The 24,321-nt window shown below is 50.2% G+C and overlaps 1 protein-coding gene across 5 annotated transcripts in view; it reads left to right on the top strand.

Annotated features, from left to right (window-relative positions):
• dnm2a (dynamin 2a) overlaps positions 1-24,312 on the top strand; it is a 95,203-nt gene extending 70,891 nt beyond the window's left edge. For 4 of the 5 annotated variants that reach the window (XM_051920535.1, XM_051920536.1, XM_028823610.2 and 1 more), the window contains 6 exons: positions 5,445-5,554; positions 5,707-5,818; positions 7,766-7,930; positions 9,088-9,314; positions 10,082-10,333; positions 14,576-14,837. In XM_051920535.1, coding sequence (XP_051776495.1) covers positions 5,445-5,554; positions 5,707-5,818; positions 7,766-7,930; positions 9,088-9,314; positions 10,082-10,333; positions 14,576-14,645 — 936 coding nt within the window. In that variant the 3' untranslated portion in view covers positions 14,646-14,837. Of the gene's footprint in view, positions 1-5,444; positions 5,555-5,706; positions 5,819-7,765; positions 7,931-9,087; positions 9,315-10,081; positions 10,334-14,575; positions 14,838-23,677 lie in introns of those variants that run through there. The other variant, XM_051920537.1, reaches the window with a different exon arrangement.
• Positions 24,313-24,321: the final 9 nt, after the last annotated feature.

The raw sequence follows: 24,321 nt of genomic DNA on the forward strand, positions 1-24,321 counted from the left end.
GTCTTCCCTTTATAGAATGTTAGTTCAGTGGGGGTGAGAGGAGCTCCGCTGACCCCTCTCTGCATTCCCCCCTTAGTTTACCCCTCAGATTGTGGGCTTGAATCTGGTAAACCCGAGCTGTTGAACCAGAGCTCCTCTTTTCTCATGTCAAGAAGCTCGGAAACCTGAGCAGCCTCAGGACCTCCATGAGAAGCCCACCTTTGAAGTGAATAAGAGCCAAGGAAAAAAATGTACTCAGTTGCTGCCCCCTGCTGGTGCACTTAGATATTGCTGAGCCTAAGATGGAAAGGCAGCCCCAAAGGTAAAGATTACCAGGAACATGAAGTCAATGAGAGGTCGTGGGCAAAGGAGGGCACAGAATCAACTCGTCAAGACCCAAACATCAAAGTTATCAAACAGAAGGAATACCTCAAATTTGTAGTCCGTCTATTTTGAACTTGGCAAAAGTAAACGATATGGCATCTCCAGTGGCAAATCCTCACAAAATGGCGTTAGAAAAACATACAGAAGTGACGTCATGAAAATATTAAAATCAGATTGGCTTTGTACGTAAAAATCCAGAGCTAAATTGTTTCTAGAACCTTCTGTAAGCCCAGAATCATGACACGCATGCCCATTTCAGCAGTGCCCCCTACCCACAAACTCAGATGAAGTGTTTCAGAGTCGACGCCCCCTAGTGAGTATAGAGGAGTATAGGAGTAGTGCACCTTATGTTGGTTTGGGGTGAATGATCAACGGGACAGCTGGAGTGACTTCTTTTAAATGGATGCCAGTGAGTGGATCACTGTGACATTAGCCAGTGGGTGCCCACCCCTGTGGCATCATCATTGCTCACCACATTATCTGCTTTGATTGATAGTCTGGAGTGTCAGCCGTAGCCCCTTCTTTTAATTTAATCTACCGGACATTGCAAGGGTAGCAGGGGTCAAAGCATCTCCTGGCAGCACTGGGCACAAGGCATCAGCCCTGGACAGGGTCACCAGTCCATCTAAGGCTCCACTCGTGCACATGCAGGCATCATGGAATCGCCAGTTAACCTAACACATCTCTCTGGGTATGTAGGGCTGTATGTGGATGATGGCCAGCTGAATGGACTTGTGGTCCTCTTGAAAGGCTGTGCCAACTGGTCAGCTGAGGAAGTTATGGTTCAGGGGTGTGGCATCAGGTCATCCAGAGGTCTTGTGGTCCTGATAAGCAGGATATGCCTGCAGTTTATCTGAATGACATACTATATGGCTTTCGTTAAGAAGAGTGTGCCATGTGAACACCTGAGGGACTTGTAGTTACATTAAGGAGACTGTGCCAGGTGGACACATGGAGAACTAGTGGTCCTGTTAAGGAGGCTGTGCCAGCTGGAAATCCCCAGAATGTTAAGGAGGCTGTGCCAACTGGCCATCCAAAGCACTTAACTGTGCTGATAAGGAGAGTGCCCAGCTTATCATCTGAAGGACTTTGGTGTTTTTTAGAAGGCTGTGCCAGCTGGGCATCTGAAGAATTTATGGTTCTGTCATACAGGGTATGGCAGTAGGTCATCTGAAGGACTTAGGATCCCATTATGTAGGATGTGCCGGCAGGTCATCCAAAATATGACATATGACGTTGTTAAGAAGAGTGTGCCAACTGGCCACCTAAGTGACTTATGGTCCTGTTATGCAGGATGTGTCAATAGGTCTCCTGAATGACCTGTGACACTGTTAATGATAGTGTGCCAACTGGACACCTGAAGGACTTGTGCCCAAGTTACCAAGGTTGTTCCTTGCAGTTCCTTGTTGGCTCCTAACAATCATTGTGCCTATGAGTGATGCCCTGTCAGGTACCATTTTGGAGCTTGGCATCGATTTGTGTGAACAGTGCTGGAATAGTGGCAAGTGAGTGTGCCATGTGGGTGTTTAACTCGCCGTGCTTTGCTGATGGCTTGGACCCTCGAACGGGCAGCCTTGCCCGTCTTTATGACCTGTGAATGTGAGGAGCATGATGATGAGTGTGGTTGGACAAAGGACACTCGAGCAGTGTTTCATGTTTTTTATGTTTCGTGTCACTTTACTGTGTGTTCTGGGCATGGAACTTTGGTGGTACTCTGGGGGTATGCCAGGTCGAGGGGATCTGCAGCAAGTGCCACCCGCTGCTTGGCTCTACCAGTTTTCCCACTTTGCCCCCCAAGGTCCTGGTCTTGACTCTCCAGGCGTCAGTCCAGGTATGCCCAGTCAGGGAGGTGTGCATCCTCAGAGTTTCTCCTGCCCGCATGCTGCCCCCTCCTCAGGATTCGGGCGTCCCTCTCGAGGCTTGTCCCTGCCCAGCCTAACCAATGTGCGGACTACTGTACACAGGCTGAAAAATGAACAGGTAGTCTGAACACTGGGCAGACGAGGGGGAATCGGAGAGTCGTCCATCTCTCAGAGGCCCACTGGGGTCTTCAGTGCTGAAAACGAGAGAAAGCAATGAGTGAGAGTGTGCCACGCTGGGAGCCCGGCCTCCTCGTGTAGCCACCCGCTGGTATCTTTACCTTCAGCGGATTTATAAGTTTTAATTCTTTTGACAAATTTATTAGGAAGCAGAAGCAGCGAGATGTCAAAAATAGTGGCATTTGTGTAGGAGGCTATGCCACCATCCTCATGTGACGATGTTCGATGGCATCCCATCTCGTTGCTTATATAATGACGTGTCATGCATTGTGATTGTGTCCAATCACACGCATGTGTTCGGGTAGCTCAGAATTAAAGGAAATTATACCCCTAAAGGCGCCACGTAACAAACCTGCCAATCCAGTTCATCGTCACAGTGTGGGGGCCGAGCTCACCAGCATCAGGGGCCAAACCTGAATGGGGTGCCGGTCTGTCACTGGTACAAGCCCTGAATTGGGCACTGGGTCTTTGTGGAGACCAGTCCTGTATGGGGTGCCAGTCCATCACAGATGCCATCCTTGGAGTGGGCTGCAGTCCGTTCCTCAGTACAAACCCTGCATGAGGGCATCATTTGTTTCTGGGGACCAAACCTGTATGAGGTGCCAGTTTCCACCCCTGAATTATGCCATCATAGGTGCCATCCCCATATGGGTTGCCAGTTCACTATTGGCACCATCACTGGATGGGGGAGTCCGTCAAATGCTGGATGGGACACCAAACATATGTAGGTCTCCAGTATGTCACAGACAAAGGCCTGGTTGGGCCACCATTCATTAGAGGGGACCAGATGTGTCTGGGCACCACTCTATTACAGGCGTAATCCCTGTATGAGGTACCAGCCCTGGATGGGATGCCAGACCATCATGTGTCTGATACCATGTATAGGGCAGCAATCTTTTGTGGGGCCCAAACCTGTATAGGACATCAGTCCACCACAGGTGGCATCCTTGGATTGGGCACCAGTGCCATCGCATATATAAACTCTGGATAGTGCATCATTCATTAGAGGGGACCAAACCTGTATGGGGTACCAGTCTATCACAGGCACCATCCATGGACGGGATGCCAGCCCATCGTATGTCTAAACCCTAGATGGGGCAGCAGTCCATTACAGATTAAAAATTATTAAAAGAAAATATCTGGACGGGGCACCAGGCCTCCTAAGGGACCAACCCTAATTCAGTGGGCCAGCCTACCACAGAAATGGGGTGCCAGTTTGTAGCGGGCACCAGAACAGGATAGGGTGCCAATCCATTGCAGGGCCCACTCATAAACACACACACACAGGGGTCCCATTTAGAATGACCAGTTTTCCCAGTATACATAGGACTTGGCACCAAAACGCTGGATCTGTGAATCACATTGCCAACCAGCGTATCACCATATGCCAGTTTTTTCAAAATTAGATTTAATTCATTTGATTTAATCCTCACATTGCCTGTGAAGTGTCACCGCCCCCCCCCCCACCCCAAAAAGGCGCACACACACTCGAATCAAAGAGCAGCACAGTGCCACATCTCTTCCTGTCCGCCAATCCATTTTCTAGACCCCCTTTTCCGTGGTTGAGATTGGCGGTGCGGGGGGGTGGGTTTGGGGTCATGGATCGCCCTCACTTCGGGATTTTCTACCTCCCTGCTCTTTTTGTGAGAAAGACGCACCGATAGAAAATCAAATTGGAACCGCCATCTGTACCCGATGAAAGTGCCCAGTTGGCGAGTGTCTTTTTATTCTTTTATTATTTGACTGATTTTTCCTTTTTTAAATTCTCCTTGTAAAAAGTAAACCACAGACGGACGGACATCAATGTGCCGTGCGCACTCCAAATCTTACTGTAGTCGCATCTTGTACCCCCCCCCCCCCCACACACACACACATTAAGTTTTTTTTTTCTAACATTTTGCCCATTTTGCCTCACTCGTGCCCCCTTAAGAGCGGGCATACTGCTGCCCATCCTCAACAGGAGGATCTAGAGGAGGTCCCTCGCGCGTTTCTGTAGCGCACCCCAAGTGGCAGGGACAGTGTGCCACCTAACCTTTACCCCCCCCTATGCACAGGCAGCCGTCCCCAAGTTTTCCCGGTGGGCTCCTGGGGTTTCTTGTGATATGCGAGATGAGAGCTCAACAGGCTCCCTCGGCTCTTTATGGCTTCCTTAACTCCCTCCAGAACGACCGTAGAAAGAAGGACTTACCGCACACGTCTGACCTCATCGGCAGGACAAATAAATAAATAAATAAAATAAAAAACAACACAAGTTGGTGCTTCGAAAAGGGAAAGAAAGCCCGAAGGAAAGCGAGTGCGGGTTATCTTCACGCGCCTCTTCTCCTGCAAGTGACGTGGCAGCTCCGAAAAAAGATTTCCAGCGCGCAAAGAAGCGTCCGAGTTTTCAGGAAATGTGGTGTGGGGTGTCGGGGGGAGGTCCTCCAGGCTTCAGGGTCTTTGTACTGGGGGCTGACGTCAGGCTTTTGGGATCCTGGAGTGTGTTTGAGTTTAGGCATCTGGTGTTAAGGCCCTGCCAGTCGTCACTCGGAGATATAAACATTTCCAGATGTTTCTCGTCGGCCTGAACCCTGGCTGCCAAGTCTTAGACCCCCACCCCCCCATGTCCAGCCCCCTGTTCATGCTGCCGCAGTCTGCCGTTGGGGGGCCTTAAGAGAAGATGCCTCATTTTGTGCGCCTCGCGGGGGGCCGCAAGCCGGACACTTCGGTGGGATGCTTTCCAGGGGCAATGTCCTCTAAACGTCCACCCCGCCGCACGTGGCGGCCCCCTTCGTTTTGCTTCAGTCCACGCGTTTTAGCTTAATGGGCCAGTAGGGAGCTCTTGGCCCAAAAAGCCCTGTGGGTGAAAGTAAAGAGGTGGTCGGGTTATTGACAAACCAGGATGGGGGGCTCGGGGTCGCGGTGGGGTGCATGTTAGGTAGAAGTAACAAAATAAAGGGGGGTCTTTTGATTTTGGGGGGGGGGGGTGTGACACAAGCCCAGCCCCTGTCTCAATATGGAGGCAGCTCGATGCCCTTTCTGATTTGTGTCCGTCTGATCCGACAGGAGAAGGAGAAGAAGTACATGCTGCCTCTGGATAACCTGAAGATCCGGGATGTGGAGAAAGGCTTCATGTCCAACAAACACATCTTTGGCATCTTCAACACGGAACAGAGGTAACGAAAAAAAAAAAATAGTGCCGCCTCCCGCCCGTGTGGCAGCTGCTCGCCTCATGTTTTCTGCCAGTCGCCCGTAGGCGCGCAGGCATTTGGCGCTCTGCTTGTCTTCGTGCCAAGGCTCTCATGCCCGCTCACTTCTTTGTGCGCAGGAACGTCTACAAGGATCTGCGGCAGATCGAGCTGGCGTGTGACTCCCAGGAAGACGTGGACAGCTGGAAGGCCTCCTTTCTGAGAGCTGGCGTCTACCCTGAGAAAGACCAAGTAAGTAGCCGGGCAGGGCAGGGCCGCCGCGTCCTTTACCACTGCTGCTTTGTCCTTAGCTCGGTGGCCATGATGGCAGATGTCACTGACCTCTCCAGATTAAAGGGCACAGAAGAGGCCCAAGGACGAAACCCGGAACTTTTGTGCCATCACACTTGAAATGGTCCAATGAAAAGCAGGAAGATGTCTGGTGGGCATCTGAGCGCAGACATTAATCAGGTGGGAATGAACTCGGATCACAGAATTGGAGCGAGCTTGGGAGCCCCCCAGTATGTGACACGTCCTGCCTGGCTTAACCAGGGGGGGTTTGGGTCGGGGGGGGGCGGCGCTGGGCCCAGAAATCGTGTCGGTAGATACACAGCACTGAAGTGTTACGGGTGGGTGGATAGTAAAGGCGCTATATAATCAATAGGTGGATACGCAGCGCCTCAGGTGGTCTTCAGGCCCCTTCACTTCTTGTTGTGTTGCAGCCTTGTGCTAATTCTTATTTCTTATCAAGCAACACTTCAGGATGCCCAAGCGACAGCAGGAGTTTCTTTTTTCTCAAGTTTATTACAAATTTTAATGAAAAACAAAACCTCACCCTGACACAAGTACCTCAAGTCTTCACTCAGCGCTTAGTTGAAGCCCCTTTGGCAGCCATTTCCAGCCTGGAGTCCTCTTAAGGTCTGACACACCCCTGCATTGCGGGATTTCCTGCTGTTTTTCAGGTGGGATGGAGACCACCCGTGGACAGATACGTTCAGGTCTCCCTCGAGGTGTTTGATTGGGTTGCTGGGCATCTCAAGGACCCACGCAAAGTTTGAGAGTTCAGATCCCACTTCTGACACCATCTGAGCCTGACCGAGTCACTTCAAGGTGACAGTGTGCCATAGTGGTTAAAACTTTAGTGCTCCTGAGCCCCCCCCCCCCCCCCCCCCCTTCTCTGTCTCTCTCTCTCTCTCTGTGTGGTGTCTTTACTTGAAGAACATTGAGCCCAGTCTGAGGTCTACAGCACCCGGTGGTGAGTTTTCATTTCGGAATCTTCCGGACTTTTCTCTGTTCAGCCTGGACTGGTCTCCTAGCCCCCTGCCACCACTTGGCTTCTTGGTTTGAATGGAATGGCACAGGTGATCGGCACTGCCTGGTGTCCTCCAGACGTGGCACTTGGGATTGAGGCCATGCAGTTGTCTCTCGTAGTCTGAGAGTCCTTCAGATGCTGACGTCTGTGTATCGTCTGGACACTTTGTCGTTCTTCTTGAAGTTTCTCCCATGTCCAGACAGGATCTCTGGAGCTCATCGCACTGGTCACCTCTCTTACTAAAGCTCTTCTGCCATGATTGCTCACTTTGGTCGGGTGGCCATCTTGAAGAAGGGTTTTGCTTCTTTCCTTTAGAATGTTTTTGGCACACCCTACCAGCAAGCCCTGGATCTTCCCCCGGGGTCTCCTCCCAGCAGGTCGTGCCCATAAAACCTCCACAGGGAGGCATCCAGGTGGCACCCGTAGCAGCCGAACCACCTCAAGTGCCTCCTCTGCATGCAGACATTGTCATGCTCGATGGCAATGGCTGCTACTGTCGGTACAACGTAAAGAGAGGGGCTCAATGCCCACACGTCTCTTTGAGAGCGGCTGTTAAAATGAATGGGCAACGACTGAGGTGGCATTCAGGTGGTGTTTGGTTCGAAAGTCCATTCATCGTCAAGCTCGCCTAATCCAGCGCAGGGTTCCTAGGGGGCTTTCCTAGCAGCACTGGGCCTCATGGGTGACAGACGGGTGAGTTCTGATGAGATGTCTTCACTCAGGTTTCCATCTGGGTGGGCCGCCATGGCGAGTGCTCTGCTCCATCCAATCCTCAACCTCTGACTGCCTCATCCTTTCAAGCGGACGCTGAATTCCCGTAACGGACGTCACTGGCGGCTTCCTGGTGTGTCTTTGTTGACTGGTGGTCCTGCTTTTCTTGATTTCAGGTGGAGAATGAAGAATCTGGGCCGGTGGACACTTTCTCCATGGATCCACAGCTGGAGCGCCAGGTGGAGACGATTCGTAACCTTGTGGATTCCTACATTGGCATCGTTAACAAGTCCATTAGGGATCTTATGCCAAAGACCATCATGCATCTCATGATTAACAATGTAAGTGAATGTAAGGGTGGATTACGTCCTCGGGGTGAGGGGGGCCTCATTGAATGTCTCGTATGGTTGTGGGCTTCTACTGTAAAAAAAAAAAAAAAAACTGACATAGAATTCATTGATTGGCATCTGGTTGGGGTCTCGTGTACCACTGCTGTGTAGAGCAGCTCCATTCATTTCTGGGTGGTGGTGTTACTGTAGAAATGAGAAAAAATGTTTATCACCAGGCAGTGTGGCGTAGTGGTTGAGGATTTGGTCTTCAGATTCAGACTGTGAGATCAAATCCCACTTCAGACACCAATGTGAGCCTGAGTAAGTCACTTCTAGATGACAGTGTGGCATAGTGTTTAAGGATTTGGTCTTCAAACTCTGATGTTGTGAGTTAAAATCCCACCCCTGACACCAATGCGAGTCACAGTCAAACACTTTTAGGTGACAGTGTGGCATAGAGGTTTTGGTCTTGTTTCTCTGAATGTGTGGGTTCAGATCCCACTTCTAGCACCATTTGACCCTGAGTAAGTCACTTGTAGGTAACAGGGTGTCGTAGGGGTTAAGACTTTGGTCTTCAAACTGTGAGGTTGTGGGTTCAGATCCCACTTCTAAGACCATTTGACCTTGAGTAAGTCACTTCTAGGTGACATTGTGGCGGAGGGGTTAAGACTTTGGTCTTCAAACTCTGAGGTTGTGGGTTCAGATCCCATTGCTGACACCAATATGAGCTAGAGTCAAACACTTCTAGGTGACGGTGTGTCATAGGGGTTAAGACTTTGGTCTTCATACTCTGAGGTTGTGAGTTCAGATCCCACTTCTGGCACCATTTGACCCTGAGTAAGTCACTTGTAGGTGACAGGGTGTCGTAGGGGTTAAGACTTTGGTCTTCAAACTCTGAGGTTGTGGGTTCAGATCCCACTTCTGGCACCAATGACAAACTCTGAGGTTGTGGGTTCAAATCCCACTGCAATATGAGCTAGAGTCAAACACTTCTAGGTGACGGTGTGTCGTAGGGGTTAAGACTTTGGTCTTCATACTCAGAGGTTGTGAGTTCAGATCCCACTGCTAACACCATTTGACCCTGAGTTAGTCACTTCGCCTGCCTGTGCACCAGTTGAAAACAACAAAAAAACCTGAAACCTATTGTTTTCACTTGTGTCTCCTCTCAGACGAAAGAATTTATCACCTCAGAGCTCCTGGCTTACCTGTACTCCAGTGGGGACCAAAACAGCCTAATGGAGGAGTCGCCAGAACAGGTGCAGAGACGGGACGAGACGCTTCGCATGGTCCACGCCCTGAAAGAATCACTCAAGATCATCGGCGACATCACCACCTCCACCGTCTCCTGCCCGGTGCCCCCACCGGTGGACGACACTTGGCTTCAGAAGGATACCAGGTACCCTGCCATCTCCTGGGGGTCTGGGTAGGGGAGGTGGCCTTGTGGTCACACAGGGAATTGTCAGGGACAACGACCCTCAGATAAACCCTACAAGTCACTGGAGGTGACCTGCGTGTGTCGGAGCTGGAGATCACAGGCGAGTCCTTATCCAAGTAGACAGGAGGCGCTCATGGGCTGCCATATTCCACCATGAGAGAGCACCATCTTGAACCGGTGTGGCTCTGAGCTTCTGGAGTGCGCGGAATCCATTTTGTAAATGAATTTTGATTTGTTGTCATCGTTTTATTTAGAGTGAGGTCCAGCATTTTATATTTGTTTGTTCTTGGGGGCCTGTCACTTTGGGTTGTGTCTGTTGGCAGCGGCCATATTGTTTCTGACATTGGGATCCCATTGATACGGTTGGCCACCAAGGAGCCTGTGACGTGTGACGCTACTGAAGTTGGCACCAGAGAATCTTGCATGTGTCTGTTATTTCAGAATCGACGTACGGAGTCGGGACATTTGTCCGTTTTCTTGACGCTTTTAGAGTTCGTATTGGGGTAGCGTTCTCTCGTGTCTCCTGGTTCACAAGGCAGTCATTTGTACCCTGCCATCTGTGGGGCAGAGGACCACTACACTCCAGAGTTCGGCCCCCCAGCATGAAGAAGCCCCACGGCCGAACAGAACAGGAGGCCTTTGGACGGCCGACATGCCTGCTTTTGCTTTGTGTTTTTTTTTTGTAAACGTCTAATCGACTTTTCCTTTGTTATTTTTCCTTCCACCAGCCCAACGCCACAGCACCGGCCCACCGGAACATCACAGCCTCCGAACCGCCCCCCAGCAGTGAGAGGTCCTACGCCAGGGCCGCCCATGAACCCCGCGGCAGTTGGCCTACCCTTCGGAGTGCCACCCATCCCGAGCCGGCCGGGCCCCATGACATCCTACAGCTCAGCCAATCAGGATCCTTTCAGCGCTCCTCCACAGATCCCCTCACGGCCAGCCCGCATCCCACCAGCTGCGCCCCCTGGCATTCCCAGGTGAGGAAATTTCAAACTGCAATAGGGTTGGTGACGGCGTCACAAGGAGCAAGTAGAGCAAAAAGAAGGGGGTGGGGGGTATTGGAGTGCTGGCACGTGGGATTTTCTTGTGCGCGGTGTTTGGACCCCCTGTCTGAGGAGAAGACCACGTGTCAGATTTCAGCCCCGCCGAGTTGACAGGCCTTGAGTGTTCAGTTAGCAAGGGTGGGCAGTGAGGCATAGGTGGGATCCTGGCTTTGGACTTTAGGTGCCCTGCAGTGCTGTGTGTGCCACTTGTTGCATGTGCTTGTGCCATGTTCCCCTTTGCTCTTTATGGCCATTGTGTGTCTGATAAAGTTATAACCAGTGCCCCCTCAACCCAACACCCCTCCCCCCTCACCCCTCCCCCAATGACCTTGTCCACAAGCGCAGAAAGTGACCGCATGGGTGGCTTGAGCTGCTTAAGTGCAAGCAGACGCTCGTTTGTAATTGTCGAGTCGCAAGCGCCAAGTCCCACTTAGCACGGCTGCCATTTGCCAACAGGATAACGTGGCTCTCCGCTCACTCCGTTCTCATTGGTTGGCTGGCTGCTGTTAAACATTTGCCGTCCTGACCGCCATTTTGTTTTTGCTTGTTGCACCTGCCTGATGTTTGCAGTGTCTTCTGACTCTCGATTGGCCGTTGTCTCTGTGCTGAGAGCCAATCACAAGCTTGCTGCGTTGCTACTAACCAGTGCCGGGTCAGGTGGGTTCAGTTGTACTGAGTGCAGAGAAGGTGGAGGGTTAGGGCCATTTTGAGGTGGGGTGTCATCTTTGTGCTCCACCATATCTTCAAATTAATAAAGGAACAAATAACTGGAGGGGAATGGAGGGGCGAGCGGCATGTCACCGGCAGCAGGGCTGGCCAAACCTTGTAGCAACTTGGCCCCATGACGTATGAGGCAGCAAAGGCAGGCCCACCCACAGAATCATGTCAGTGCATGTGAAATGTGCTTCACCAGATACTCTACAGCATCATCATCATCATCATCATCAGCGGTTCAACAGCCATTCCCCGAGTTTCACCAGGCTAGCAGTTTGCTTCTTCTGCTGTCTGCGGCTCTTACTTTTCATGTCATCCCACTCCAGCTAGTTAGCGTCCTCCTTTGGCCCACCTCTTCGCCCTCCTCATCCTCTGCCCTTCACTCCACCTGCCCAAACCATGTCGGCCTGCGTCTCCTGCCAATGCCATGTTCTTCACTTTTATCTGCAGTCCCCTCCTTCTTACTTGGTGACACTCCACATGTCCTCCAGGTCATTGTCACCTCCTCTCTTTTTAGCCTTGCCTATCGTTCCACCTTCAATGTTGATGTCTCACTCTTGTACTCTTCCTCACATGGCTTTCATCACCCCCCCCCCCCCGCTCATTACAGAGAGGCTGCTTTGGAGATCAGAATGGTGGACAACTCCGTGGGCGTTTCTTCCAGTAACATTTACCATTGGGACCAAAGATTTAGAATGAGGTCACCATCCGCCTGGTGTGTCATTAGAGGTGACCAAAAGTGGACGTCATGGGAGTTGGGAGTGGCACATAGCCTTAAAAAAGGCTGCCCCCTACGCCTTTGATGATGAGATAATGACAGCAACTACTGTGCTTGTTATGTAAGGAAAGAAAAAGAATTAAAAGTGACATACGGTCATTAAAAATGAAACACAACGGTCTGTGAGAGTGTGGCTGATATGGAATTTACATCAGCAAGCGAATAAAACGTTAAGACGGCCGTTTGAAACATCAGGGGGGAAAGTGATTAGAAATGAATAGTTCTTTGACTTGGTCCCCCATTACAAGTTTAGAGTTTAATGGGACCCTAATTATCCCGTGTGAGGGTCCCGTGAAATTGTTACCTGTCTGTGCTAATCGTCATGTCACTCGTCACCACCGACATCGGCACCGTCGTTCGTGAACTTCCACCTGAGAGCAGAAAGCTCAGCAGACGGCACTTGGCGTGAAGAGTAAACCCACAGTGCCTGCGTTTACGGGGCACATTAGCACTTTAAATATGTCAACTGACACCTGATTAGAGAAGATCATGAGATACGGTATGTGTGTATATATAATATACTGTATATATATATATATTTAATATCAATCTAGCAGTATATCATATAGCGTTAATGGAAAGAAACGTGAAAAAGGAATCCCTACGCAGCACACTCAGAGTTTGTTCTGCACTTTCTCACCTTTAATTTAGTTTAATAATAATAGTGCAATATAACATTATATAATATTATGTCTGTTGTAAATCGCTTTGGATAAAAGCATCTGCTGAGCAAATAAATGCAAATACTGTAAATAATACTGTAAAGTCATATCATACAATATAATGCAGGAATACCAGAGGTGAAGGTTTAATCCTAGCCCAGCACTGTCTGTGTTTATTTTAAACATTCTGGCCTTTAATATTATATTATATTATATTATATTATATTATATTATATTATATTATATTATATTATCCATCCATCCATCCATTATCCAACCCGCTGAATCCGAACACAGGGTCACAGGGGTCTGCTGGAGCCAATCCCAGGCAACACAGGGCACAAGGCAGGGAACCAATCCTGGGCAGGGTGCCAACCCACTGCAGATATTATATTATATTATATTATATTATATTATATTATATTATATTATATTATATTATAATAATGGTTTCAGAACTGAAGATTTATTTCTAGCTCAACACTGGTCATATTGATTGTGTATATTTTCCCTTTTAATCTACAAATATAATATACTGTACTGTAGTATAATATTATACAGTAATATAATGTAATATCATACAATGTAATACGCAGTGTTGTTGTGGTCCCACAGCTGACCACTTAATCCTAACCCTACACTGCCTGTGTTTATTCTGCACATCATATATCACATTATATAATATTAAATCATGTCAAATATAATTTCATATCATCATAAATATCATATCATATTATATATTATTTAATATTCACTATTGTAATAGAACCCAGAGATGAAGGTTTAATTTTAGTCTCTACACTGTGTATGTTTATTTTACACATTGTTGCCTTATATTATATTATATTATATTATATTATATTATATTATATTATATTATATTATATTATATAAAGGTTTATTCCTAGCTCAAGACTGGTTGTATTAATTGTGTATATTTTCCTTTTTAATTTCCAAATATAATATCCTGTACTGTAATATAATATTATAATGTAATATCATACAGTGTAATACGCACTGTTGTAGTGGTCCCCGAGCTGACTGCTTATTCCCAGCCCTACACTCTCTGTGCTTATTCTGCATGCTCTCCCAGTTAGTTAAATCATATCCTCATATATGACATCATATAATATTAATCATATCGAGTGTCTTAATTTCATAACATACCATATCATATGTCATGTCACATATCATATATCGTGTAGGCCGATGTCAGGGTCCCAGAGTGCTTATTCTGCCAGTTCGTTTAGTCAGGTCATACACCATACCGTATCCTGTCGCATCATATCCTATTGAATATCATTTCATATCCCGTCACGTCATATTAAATATATATACAGTACACTGATGTCAGGGTCCCAGAGCTGGCCCTACCCTGTCTGTACGTATTCTGCATGTTCTCCCAGTTAGTTAAATCGTATCATCATATATCACATCATATAATATTAATCATATCGAATATCTTGATCTCATAACATACCATATCATGTCATGTCCTATTAAATAGATTGTGTAGATCGCCAGCTTCCTGTTCAGAGCTTCTGTTCGGCCCAAGGAGAGGAGGGAGGCGGAGTCAGGGTGGAGCAGATGTGATGTCAGCCCCAGTGGGCGAGGCTTCTTCATGCCTGAGAGGGAATGTTAAGTTAAAGTTGGCGCCGTTGTTTTCTTCTTTGCCCTTCCTGTGAAGTCGCGTTTGGACGTCTAAATCACGAGTCCTGCTGTGTTCAGCAGCCGTTACGTCAAATAAACGGCCTTTGTGAGCTGCTATTTATAATGTCACTGCCTAGCTGGTTTGGCCACCTCTGAGCTGGGACTTTCCGCACTTTAAGCCGTCCTGTGTGTGTGTATGGGGGGTGGGCGGTTGGGGGGTGTGATGTGACGCCGTGTGTCGTTTGTGCTCCGGTGTCGCCGACCACGAGGACGTCCGAGCACCTGCACGCCGTGATTTCATTGATGTCTTTGTGTGTTGTCTGCGTCGGATGTGTTTGCTCACCTCTGGTTTCTCACTTTGTCTTCCCACAGCCGGAAACCACCTGCAGCTCCCAACCGGCCCACCATAATCCGCCCGGCGGAGCCCTCCTTACTAGACTAAAATACTGGGAGACAGACAGACAGACACACAGACAGCGCGGCGTTGCTAGTGAGGTGTCACTCTCGGGGAGGGGACGGACAGATCATGTGACTGGGAGTTCAGCTCGGCCCCCTGGCTGAAGGGTCTTGGCATAGACGCCCCTCTCTTACAAGTTAAATGAACTGGTAATAAAATCAAACACGTGAGAGCATCCATCCTGCTTGGTTTTTTTTTTTTTTTGGAATTCTGTCCCGTCCCGGTTTAGGATGCCCTCCCGCACTCCTGAGGTGAACTCTTCTTCTGCGTAGTTGCGTTTAGGCACCTGGGATGAAGCCACATGGTTGAGAATGGAGCTGCCATCGAGAGAGGCCGGAGTGCCCCATGGCTGGATGTACTTTGAAGTGAATTGGGGGGGTTTAATTGAATTGTGTTTGACCGAGAGCCCAGACGCCGAGCCCCTCAAGCGGTCTCTACTCCTGTAAACTGAAAAAGACGTCAGCAGCTTGTCTGAAATGCACCCACCGGGGGGCGCCGTGCCAATCCCGATGGGGTCTTTGCCCCTGTGTGCTAACCGTGAGTCTGTCAGTCCTGTAGGGGGCAGCACCCTCGCCTGTTGGGGTGATCACTCTGTGGCTGCACTTTCATCTCTGTCCATTATTCATTGGGGGGGGGGGTTTGGGAATTATAGAGACTTGACGATTTTGTCTTCTGTTTGTTTGTTTGTTTTACCTTCTAATTTGATGAACGGGGCTGCGAGTTAAATGCCCACGTTGTACAGCACTTGTGCCGGGCAGTCGGGTTCTGAATGGCCAGCCGCGTGTGCCCCAGGTGGCCATTTTGGAGCCACACGCTTGTTGGTTGTGCCCACTTTCTCCCAATCTGGGGTCTTCTGAATAGAAGGAATGAGGGAGGAGGAGATGGCAGCAGCTGGCATTGCAAACTAAACCCCCGTGGCACAGCGCCCTTCGAGCAGAGCTTGAGACTCTGAGGCTGTCGCCCACCTCAGTGCCGGTAAAGTTATGGGGTTAAAGGAATTAAGGAAACGCAGTCGGATGCCAGTTGAGTTCCTAGTTGCCCCCGTGTGCCAGGCGGTCACAGATCTTGGTGTCCCAAGTGTTTTGGAGGGTCCTCAAGAGGAAACCGATGGACTCGTGAGGGGCCTGATGAACGGTCTTCACGTCACGACTTAACCGGACCCTGCGGCCCCTCGGACGAGTTAGCTGGGAAGTTGTGGTGTGTCGGTTTGCAAATGTCACACGGAAATCTGCTAATCGCACACATTTTACGTCTCCAAAAAACCTTCAAAGTTCTGTGAGGTAACGGCGTCCGTGGGAGCTCATTAGACTGATTTAGTTAAGCAGCCCGGCTGAGTGGGAAACTTCTCAATCCGACAATATCGGAAAGTGCAAGCCCAGCACTGCGGCCCCCCATAGACCTGGCATCGGCTTCGTATCGCGTCCGTCTGCAGCTGGCATTATGGACGTGTAATGTCACCTGACCTGCTCAAACTTCAAGCTGCCACCCAAACATGCTGAGATCCCGAGTTAAGCGTGGACCCCCGTCTGTTTTGGACCACCACCGAGTCTCGTCTGACTCATCTCATCCCAGGCTTGACCGTAAGCTCGTTCAACACCTGGGGTCGACTCGCCGAACAAACCCGTTGGTTTTGGGAGTGAAGCGGCCCACCGATTCCCGCAGCGTGTTATGGACGATTTTCCTAAAATTTCCTTTTTTTACTAAGCCCTTTGGTACCAACGGCTTCTCGTTTTACATGTTGGGTGCAACCTGTCGCAGATTCTAAAACATTCACTTAGATTTGAACGCAAGAAATTAGACAAACGAAAGGAGACCATCCGGCCCATCTCTTGCTACCCCAGAATCTCCTCCAGATCCCCCTTAACGGTCGCCCAGGTTTCTGCTTCTCGCTGGTTTGTTCCAGATCCCCCACACCACTGCTTTTCTGGCTTTGGTCCTAAATGCACTCCCCTTAGTCACCACTAGGTGTCCTGGAGTCTGTGCTTCATGGGCGGCATCTCCGTTGGGAAGACCTGGTCGAGGTCCCCACTCCATCCCCTCTGCTCGAGACTGAACCGGTTTCATTCTCCGAGTCTGTCGGAGTTGGACATGGCCTCATGTCCCAGGATGCACCTGGACTTGTCTCCATAACTGAGTCGATTGTTCTGGAAATTCTCTACTAAGATGAGATCACAGGTTGCGTTCTCGACAACTCCCAGATCTCTCTGACCGCTGCGAGGGGAGCAAGTTGGGTGATGGTGACTACGCCACCGGAGAGTCTCGGGCTCCACTTTGGCTTTCTGTGGACGCCATTTTCTCGTCCCCCTCGGTTTGTTTGCAGTTTTCGTCAACAGACACGTCACCCGCGACCACTTGACACTCTTGTTTTGTTGTTCCTGTCCGTTAATTATGTTGTGAGAGTTGGCCTTGGGGGGGCGCACTCCACCTTGCAGAAAAGGGGGAAAGTTCAAAGGTAAACTGGTGGTCTTCCAGCGCGGCCGACCTGCTGTGTGATTCTCGTCGCAAATACCGTTGTGTTTTAATGAGCTCATCTGAGAAGTGAGCCGACGCGATGCTTTAACCGTCGTGAGAACGAGAAGTCGGGACGCCTCCGGCGAAAAAAAACGAGGAAATGGCGGCGCTTTCTTGACAAAAACCGAAGTGTGTGCCGATGCTGTGCATTCTCAAGAAAATTCTACCGGGGGGTCCTCGCCATAATGATGTTACTGGGTGATCGGTGCCTAAGGGGGGCGCCATTCCTTCTGTCTGTGGAGTCCTTGGGTATTCGGACCCCTTCATTTTCTGTTGCTAAACTCATTCAGAATTGTCAAGCAACTCACGATACCCCAGAATGACGCAGCGAGAGCAGACACTCCGCCGTGACGTCGCCACGAGCATTCGGACCCTTTGCTCCCCTGCCCTTCGTTGGCCTCCTCGAGTCACACGCCAGCCAGACTTTGGATTTTTTTTCCGCCGTTCTTCTCTGCCGATCCTGTCCGGGTCAGTCAGGGTGGATGGAGACCATCGGTGTCCAGCTGTCTTCAGGTTGGTCTGGAGATGTTCAGGTCTGAAAGCTCTGGCTGGGACACTCGGGGACATTGACAGTGTTGTCCCTCGGCCGCTCCTCTTGTTTGTTCTGTTGGACCTTCAGCCACATCCGAGGTCCCAAGTGCTCTGAGCAGGTCTCCACTAAGGGTCTCTCTGGACTTTGCTCCGTCTCCCAGTCCCTGGTGCCTCCATTGGCATTCTGCACTGTTGGAGTGGCAGTGCCCGCTGCTCGTCTTGGTTTCATCACACCAGAGAGTCGTTTCTCCCAGTCTGAGACTCGTTCAAGTGCCTTCATGCAAACCTCACGTGGGCTTCCGTGTGTCTTTTACTGAGGAGAAGCTTCTGTCAGGCCACCTCAAACCGGTGGAGCGTCGCCGTGACGCTCGTCCTTCTGGAAGGTTCTTCTATATCTACGCAGGTTCTCTGGAGCTCAAGCAGAGTTGCCTTGAGGTTCCTGGTCAAGCTCTCTTATGTAGGGGGAGGTGTGCTTGTCCCAAACGTCTTCCATTTACGAGACCACTGGGCTCTTGGGGTCCTTCAGTGCTGCAGCCTTCTGCACACCTGCACCTCGACACATTGCTGTCCTGAAGTTCTGCAGGCAGCTCCTCCGAGCTTATGCTTTGGGTTTTTGGCCTTTTTTGGGTTGGGGGGAGGTGTGGGGGGTTCTCCTAGTCACTGAGCTGACTGCAGGTGGGCTTCACAAACAGCTCCATGACGACCAATAGAAGGGATGCACTGGAGCCACAATTCTCACGTCAACGGGAAATTTTATTTTGAATTAATTTACAAAAATTTCTGGAATCTCGTTGTCAGTCGGGGGGCATTGAGTGTTGCTTGTTGACGGACCCTCACAAAACGAGACAAAGGGCATGAAGAAGGATTTGGGGCTGAAGACTCTGGAAATTGAAAATGTGACGGCAGTGGGGTCTTGGGACACGTGGGATGGCGGGCACTGAGGCGCCTCTCGTCCTTCGAAGTTTGAACCTCCTTCTCTCTTTATGTGGGATGTTAATGACGCGACTAATGGATTTGTTCAAACGAGACCTGCTAGTCCTGGGGGGCACACACACTCACTTGGGTGAAGCCCCCCCCCCCATGTGACTGGCAAGGCACTATACATTTGGCCAGTCAATCAGTTTGTTGCACTGCTGCTTTTAGGACCCTCATTCCGACTCCCCCCTGTAGGCTTTGTGCGGCCCCCGTTTCCATCTCAGGCTCATTGGTGATCACGACCCAGTCCCGGGTGTCCATGGGTGGGCTGCCCTTTGGTTGTGCCCGGTGGTCTCCAGCTCCTGGACGGGTGCACCCTCGGCTCTCATGAGGCGCACAGCGGAGACCTGAACACGAGACGCCCGGCGAGTGAATCCCCCTTAGTGTCCTCGGTCCTTTAGCTCATTTGCATATTTTTGTCACTAACTGTGCTGCAGGATGCCAGGCTCTGCTTTCACATTGGCAGCAATTTCTGTTTTTTTTTTTTTTCTTTCCTCTGTGCTCTGATGTGTTGGGCAGACAAGAGGGGGCTGCGTCTGGCCACGGTCACTTTTTGGGGGGGTCCACTTTGATTTGGACCTGCCGCTATGCACTGCTCACCTGTGGCTTCGATGCCCTTGTGTCACTTCCCTTTGTTTTGCGTCATTTTCACCAGGAGTTTGGACCGACTGGTGTGTGTCGTAACCACTGAGGCGCCACTGGACTGAAGCGTTGGTGTGAAGTGGGCAGAGCGGCTCATTCATGACGGTGCCACCTAGTGACAGGCTTTTCAACTGCCCAGCCCAAGGTCCAAACCCACCATTAGCTTCTTTGGACAATTGTTACCTGCAGGGGGTGACAGTGGGCCATTGCCGGGAGATGTAGGCATCCCTGCGAAAGGCGCTATAGAGGGCAAAGGTGGCCAAATGACAGCTCAGTTTAACGGGATACAGAGGGAGGCTCTGAAGGGAATGAGAGCCCTGTGCCCTGCAGTGCCATGCACAAGCTAATCTGGTCAAGAGCCCACCAGAACTGGCACACGTGAGGCCTCCTGTGCCCCATTTTCTCCAAGTGGCTACCCATGTAGCCCAATATGTAGAGATATATATATAGAGAGAATTAGATTGATAGATGTGAAAGGCGCTACATCATAGATACAGTAGAGAGAGAGAGAAATTAATAAATATGTTAAAACGGCAATAAAGTTTAAGACTGGCATCTCAGCTGCTCTTGGTTTGTGCCATGTGTGCTCTGTGACTTTGACCAGGATTATCAATTTATCTATCTATAATATAGTGCCTTTCCTATCTGTCTGTAATGCAGTACCTCTCATATCTATCATATAGTGCCTTTCATAACTAGCTGTATTTCTCTCTGTCTCTCATATATATATATATATATATATATATTCATTTATTTCAAATTCTCCCCCAGCAGCGGTGCCTTTCTACAATGCTGTACTGCACAATGCGGGCACTCAGGGACACTGAGGGACAGTGAGGGACGGTGACGCCTGGCCTGCAGTTGTTAAGTTTCTCCACCAGGTGGCAGATGCTCATCAGGCTCACACAGTGCCTTTCATATATCAGTCTACCTGTCTGTTATATGGTGCCTTACATCTCGGTATCTCTCTGTCCATCTGTAATATAGCGCCTTTCCCTTCTATTGCTACACCCACCAGTCTTTCATATCTACGTATATCGATGTTTCTCTTGCTCTTTGCGCTATATATAGCGCCCTTCATTTCTGCCTGCGTATCTCTCGGTCTGTCATATAGCGCCCTTCATTTCTGCCTGCGTATCTCTCGGTCTCTCTCATGCTAAATGTCTTCATTTTTATTTCAAATGCCCCCCCCTCAGTAGCTGAGCCCTCTCAGGGTCCCGTGCCCCATAATGCAGGTAGCTGTCATCAGTGAGCTCTGGCCTGCTGTTGTATGTTTTCTCCACTAGGTGGCGGATGCTTGTAAATCTCATATAGTGCCTCTTAGAGTTGTCTTACTGTCATATAGCGCCTTTCATGTCTGTCTGTCTCTATCATATAGTGCCTTTCATGTCTCTCTGTACCCCCAAGTACCCATTCCAAGCCCCTCACTCCACGATGCAGGCAGTGGTGGTCAGCGAGGGTCCATGAGCTCTGGGCTGCAGTCCAGCAGGTGGCGGCCGTTCTTCCTCATGTTGCCGTCTCCTCGGCGCCCTCCGAGAGGCCCACAGACTCGTCCCGTTTCTGCCACTGTGGCCAGAGCACCGCCGGCAGCTCCGTCCCCTTCTCGGGACCGCCGATGTGTTGTGGCTGACCCCCCCTTTGGTTGTTGTACTTGTGTGACTCCACAGGTGTCTGCCTAATGACCTGTAAGTGCCTCTGTAGTCCTTATATGAAGATCTTATATGATGATGATGATGATGATGACAATAAAGGGACTCTCTCTGGTGGCTGCTGCCTCTTCTTTGTGTTTTCTTTCCTTTGTGTGTCATTCTGGTGTTGTCTCTTTTATTTATTTTTGGAGTGGGGGGGCACTGCCCACTTTTTTTTTATATAAAGCCCCCCCCCCCGTGGGTTTTCCTGTCGTCTTCAGGTGTCACACTCAATTTAGCCCCCCTGACTCCTCCAATTGGCCAATGGAAATTGAGAGACCACCATGGGGGGGCCTTGCTGTGATTCCTGAAGGTTCCTTGTGGTGTCGGGGGTGCCATCTGTGGAGCAGTGGGAGGTCCTCAAGTGGACGTGGTGTTGGGGGTCCTCATTCTCTCTAAGGAGTCTGTGCTGTGGCTGTGGTCATTTGGAGGGTCCTTACTGAGCGACTGGCTAGCCCACCATCTGCTAGCCAAGCCACCGAGGGGTCCAAGTTGCAGTAAATACTCAGAAGGACGACTGCCGAAATGGGAAGAGGCCACAGAGAGGGAAGGATGGCCGTTTCACTTTGGGGGTCCGCAAAGGACAATTCACGGAAGAGGTTTAGGGGCTTAAGGAACACTCCTCAGAACAGCATAAAATTCATGACGCTGGGGGCCTTTACGTCAACTGGAGCTCAGGTGGGTGGCGTTGAGTCCGAGGAGGACCACTGGGGTTCAAGGCACGTTAGCCCATTAAGGCCTGATTTCCATTTCATTTGCCGCTGCCTTTTCTTCAGTTGAGTGCTGACCTTGCAGTTACGCCGTTTGTCCACTAGGTGGTGCTGTTATTTTTATTATTGTGGACACTTCCAGTGGTCTGGGGTTCAGACCCAAGACGATGGGTGGCACATAAGGGTGGCAGCTCTACTTTGGTCAGACCTCTGGATTTCTGCCCACTCCTTGACGAGTCTGGCGCCCTTCTCAAGACAAGACCACTGCAGGTCTGGACTGGGCCGCCATTTGGGGCAGAAGTGGATCAGCACATCCACAACACGTAACGCATTGCCGTAGGGATTTTATGAGTTGATTTTATTTCTGTATTTATTTATTTCTGGGTGAGTAGATTGTAGTTGCAGCTTTCCGCCACCAGGTGGAGCCATTTTCACACACATGCCCTTCATAGAACATTAATTATGGAAGCAGTCAATGGTGCAGGATTACAAGCCAGGACCCCCAATGTGTGGCACGTTAATTGTCATGATCTCTGTTTTACTGTATGACCATTGGTGGATCTGGCGCCCCCTCCAGGACAAGACCCTCCACCCAGTAGAACTGGATTGGGCTGTTAGGAGTTTGAGAACAACCAATGGAGGTGAAAGTCGTTTAAATGTAAACAGCTTACTTCTCTGCTTATTTAAGTGTTTATTTGGGGTGAGGTGACAGGTTATTGGGTTTGTAGTTGCAGTGTTTGTCCACTTGGGGGAAGCATTTTCACACTCCCTGCACTTCCATTGCGGACATTTCCAGGTTTGCTGGCACTTCAGTTGTGATCTCCGTATTAATGCCCCTTCATTGGGGATTCGGCGCAACCTCCAGGACATCATCCATGCATCTGCCAGAACTGGAGTGGGCCTGTTGGGAGTTTGAGAAAGCCCACCGAGTATGGAAGTAGGCCTGTACCTCCACGGCTAACATATTTTGATTTAGTTTTGGGGGAGTGAATGGTTGCTTGGCATGCAGTTGCACGATTTCTCCACCAGGAGGAGCCCTTTTCCCACCTCCTGACCTCTGGACGGACTTTAGCACATCTTTGGGTTTTCTTTCTTTTACGTTGATTTCATTTATTTTGGGTCAATAGCCTCATTGCTGGCTGGGCTTGTAGTTGCAGCATTTCTCCACCAGGTGGAGCCATTTTCACACTCCATGTACTTAATGGTAGTTTTACGTTGGGGACACTTCAGGAGGTGCAGGTGACGGATTTGGGACGCCCCTCTGATTAACAAACTTTGCTGCTGAGGTGCACCAATTTGCTCAGGGGGGTCCAGGGGGTCATTTAGCTGGTGTAAACACCCCCCACCTCACACTTTCACTTATTGGGTTTTTAGGACTTTATCACACACACCACCTTGCATTTCAGAGCCCCCCCTCCATTTCAGTCTGGGGTCTTGGGGGTATCTGGAGAATAAGAAGGGTCCTGATCAGTCTGGCAGCACTGTGGGGCAAGGTGGGTAAACTGGTGAGCCTTCAGTGGGCACTTGGGATAAAATTGGAAAATCCTCCCTGGGGGAGTCCAAACTATCTTAGGGTTCAAATCCTGCCCAGTTGCTTCTTGTGTGGACCCCCACGAAGGTCCAAGTGGCTCATTGGTAGCCCAGTGTGGGTGCGGGGGGGCCCTGTGGTGGACTGAAATTCCTTCTAGGGTTGGTATCCAGTGCTGCCCAGTAGGCACCAGTTCCCCTTGACCCATGCAGGTTAGTAAATGATTGATGGACCCCCCCCTACTTTTCTGGAATGTTCAGTGCTCCAAGGCAGGACCACCATGGCCCCAAAAGATTCCCCTGGCATCTCGTTTTATGTCACACAGACTAAGGCTTCGCCCCCCAATAACACATAAGGCACTTGTGGTAAGGCTGTGCCAACAGGGACCCCCTTGGCTCGGGAGGATTTAACTTTTTCGTTTTCTTTGCACAGGCGCCCGGCCCCCAACGCTCCATCGAAACCAAGTTACAACTGAGCGAACATCTCGAGTGGCACCCCGAGGGAGGTGGGAGCCTTCTGTCGACGGCAACGGCTCATTACAAAGATGTGAGACCACCCGGGACGAGACCCCCCATCTAGTGAGGGAAGCAGACTGAGAAGGTGCCCACCGTTCCACTGGCAGCAGGGGGCGCTGTGGCCTCACCGTCAGACTGGGGAGTGAGTGTGGGGGGGGGGGGGGTTCAGATCTTAAATGCCAGGAGGGCGGGGCCTGTTGATGCCTGGGGGGGCGGAGTCAGCCCAGTCCTTACTGCGGGCCTCTCACCCCGTGCTGTGCCCTCTGCTGCCCTGGCATTGCTGCACTGCACTTCACGTGACACTCCTGTCTGCCTCCCGCCGTTCAGTCCGAGTGCTCGCGCCCGCCTTCTTGGTTTGGGACTCACTTTCTGTATTTTTGTGGCTTCTTTTCCCTTCACCTTTTGGGCACCGGTGTGGGAGAAGGGTGGGCACTGGGGCACCTGACGAGTGGCCGCAGGGGTTGGGCTTGGCGAAGCTCCTCGGGCTTTTCTTGATTTACCTGATTATGCAGTCTTGGATTTCAATCTGTAATAAAAAGCAATGAAAGACAAGCGGGCATC

The sequence above is a fragment of the Erpetoichthys calabaricus genome, chromosome 17 (assembly GCF_900747795.2).
Source record: "Erpetoichthys calabaricus chromosome 17, fErpCal1.3, whole genome shotgun sequence".
NCBI lineage: Eukaryota > Metazoa > Chordata > Cladistia > Polypteriformes > Polypteridae > Erpetoichthys > Erpetoichthys calabaricus.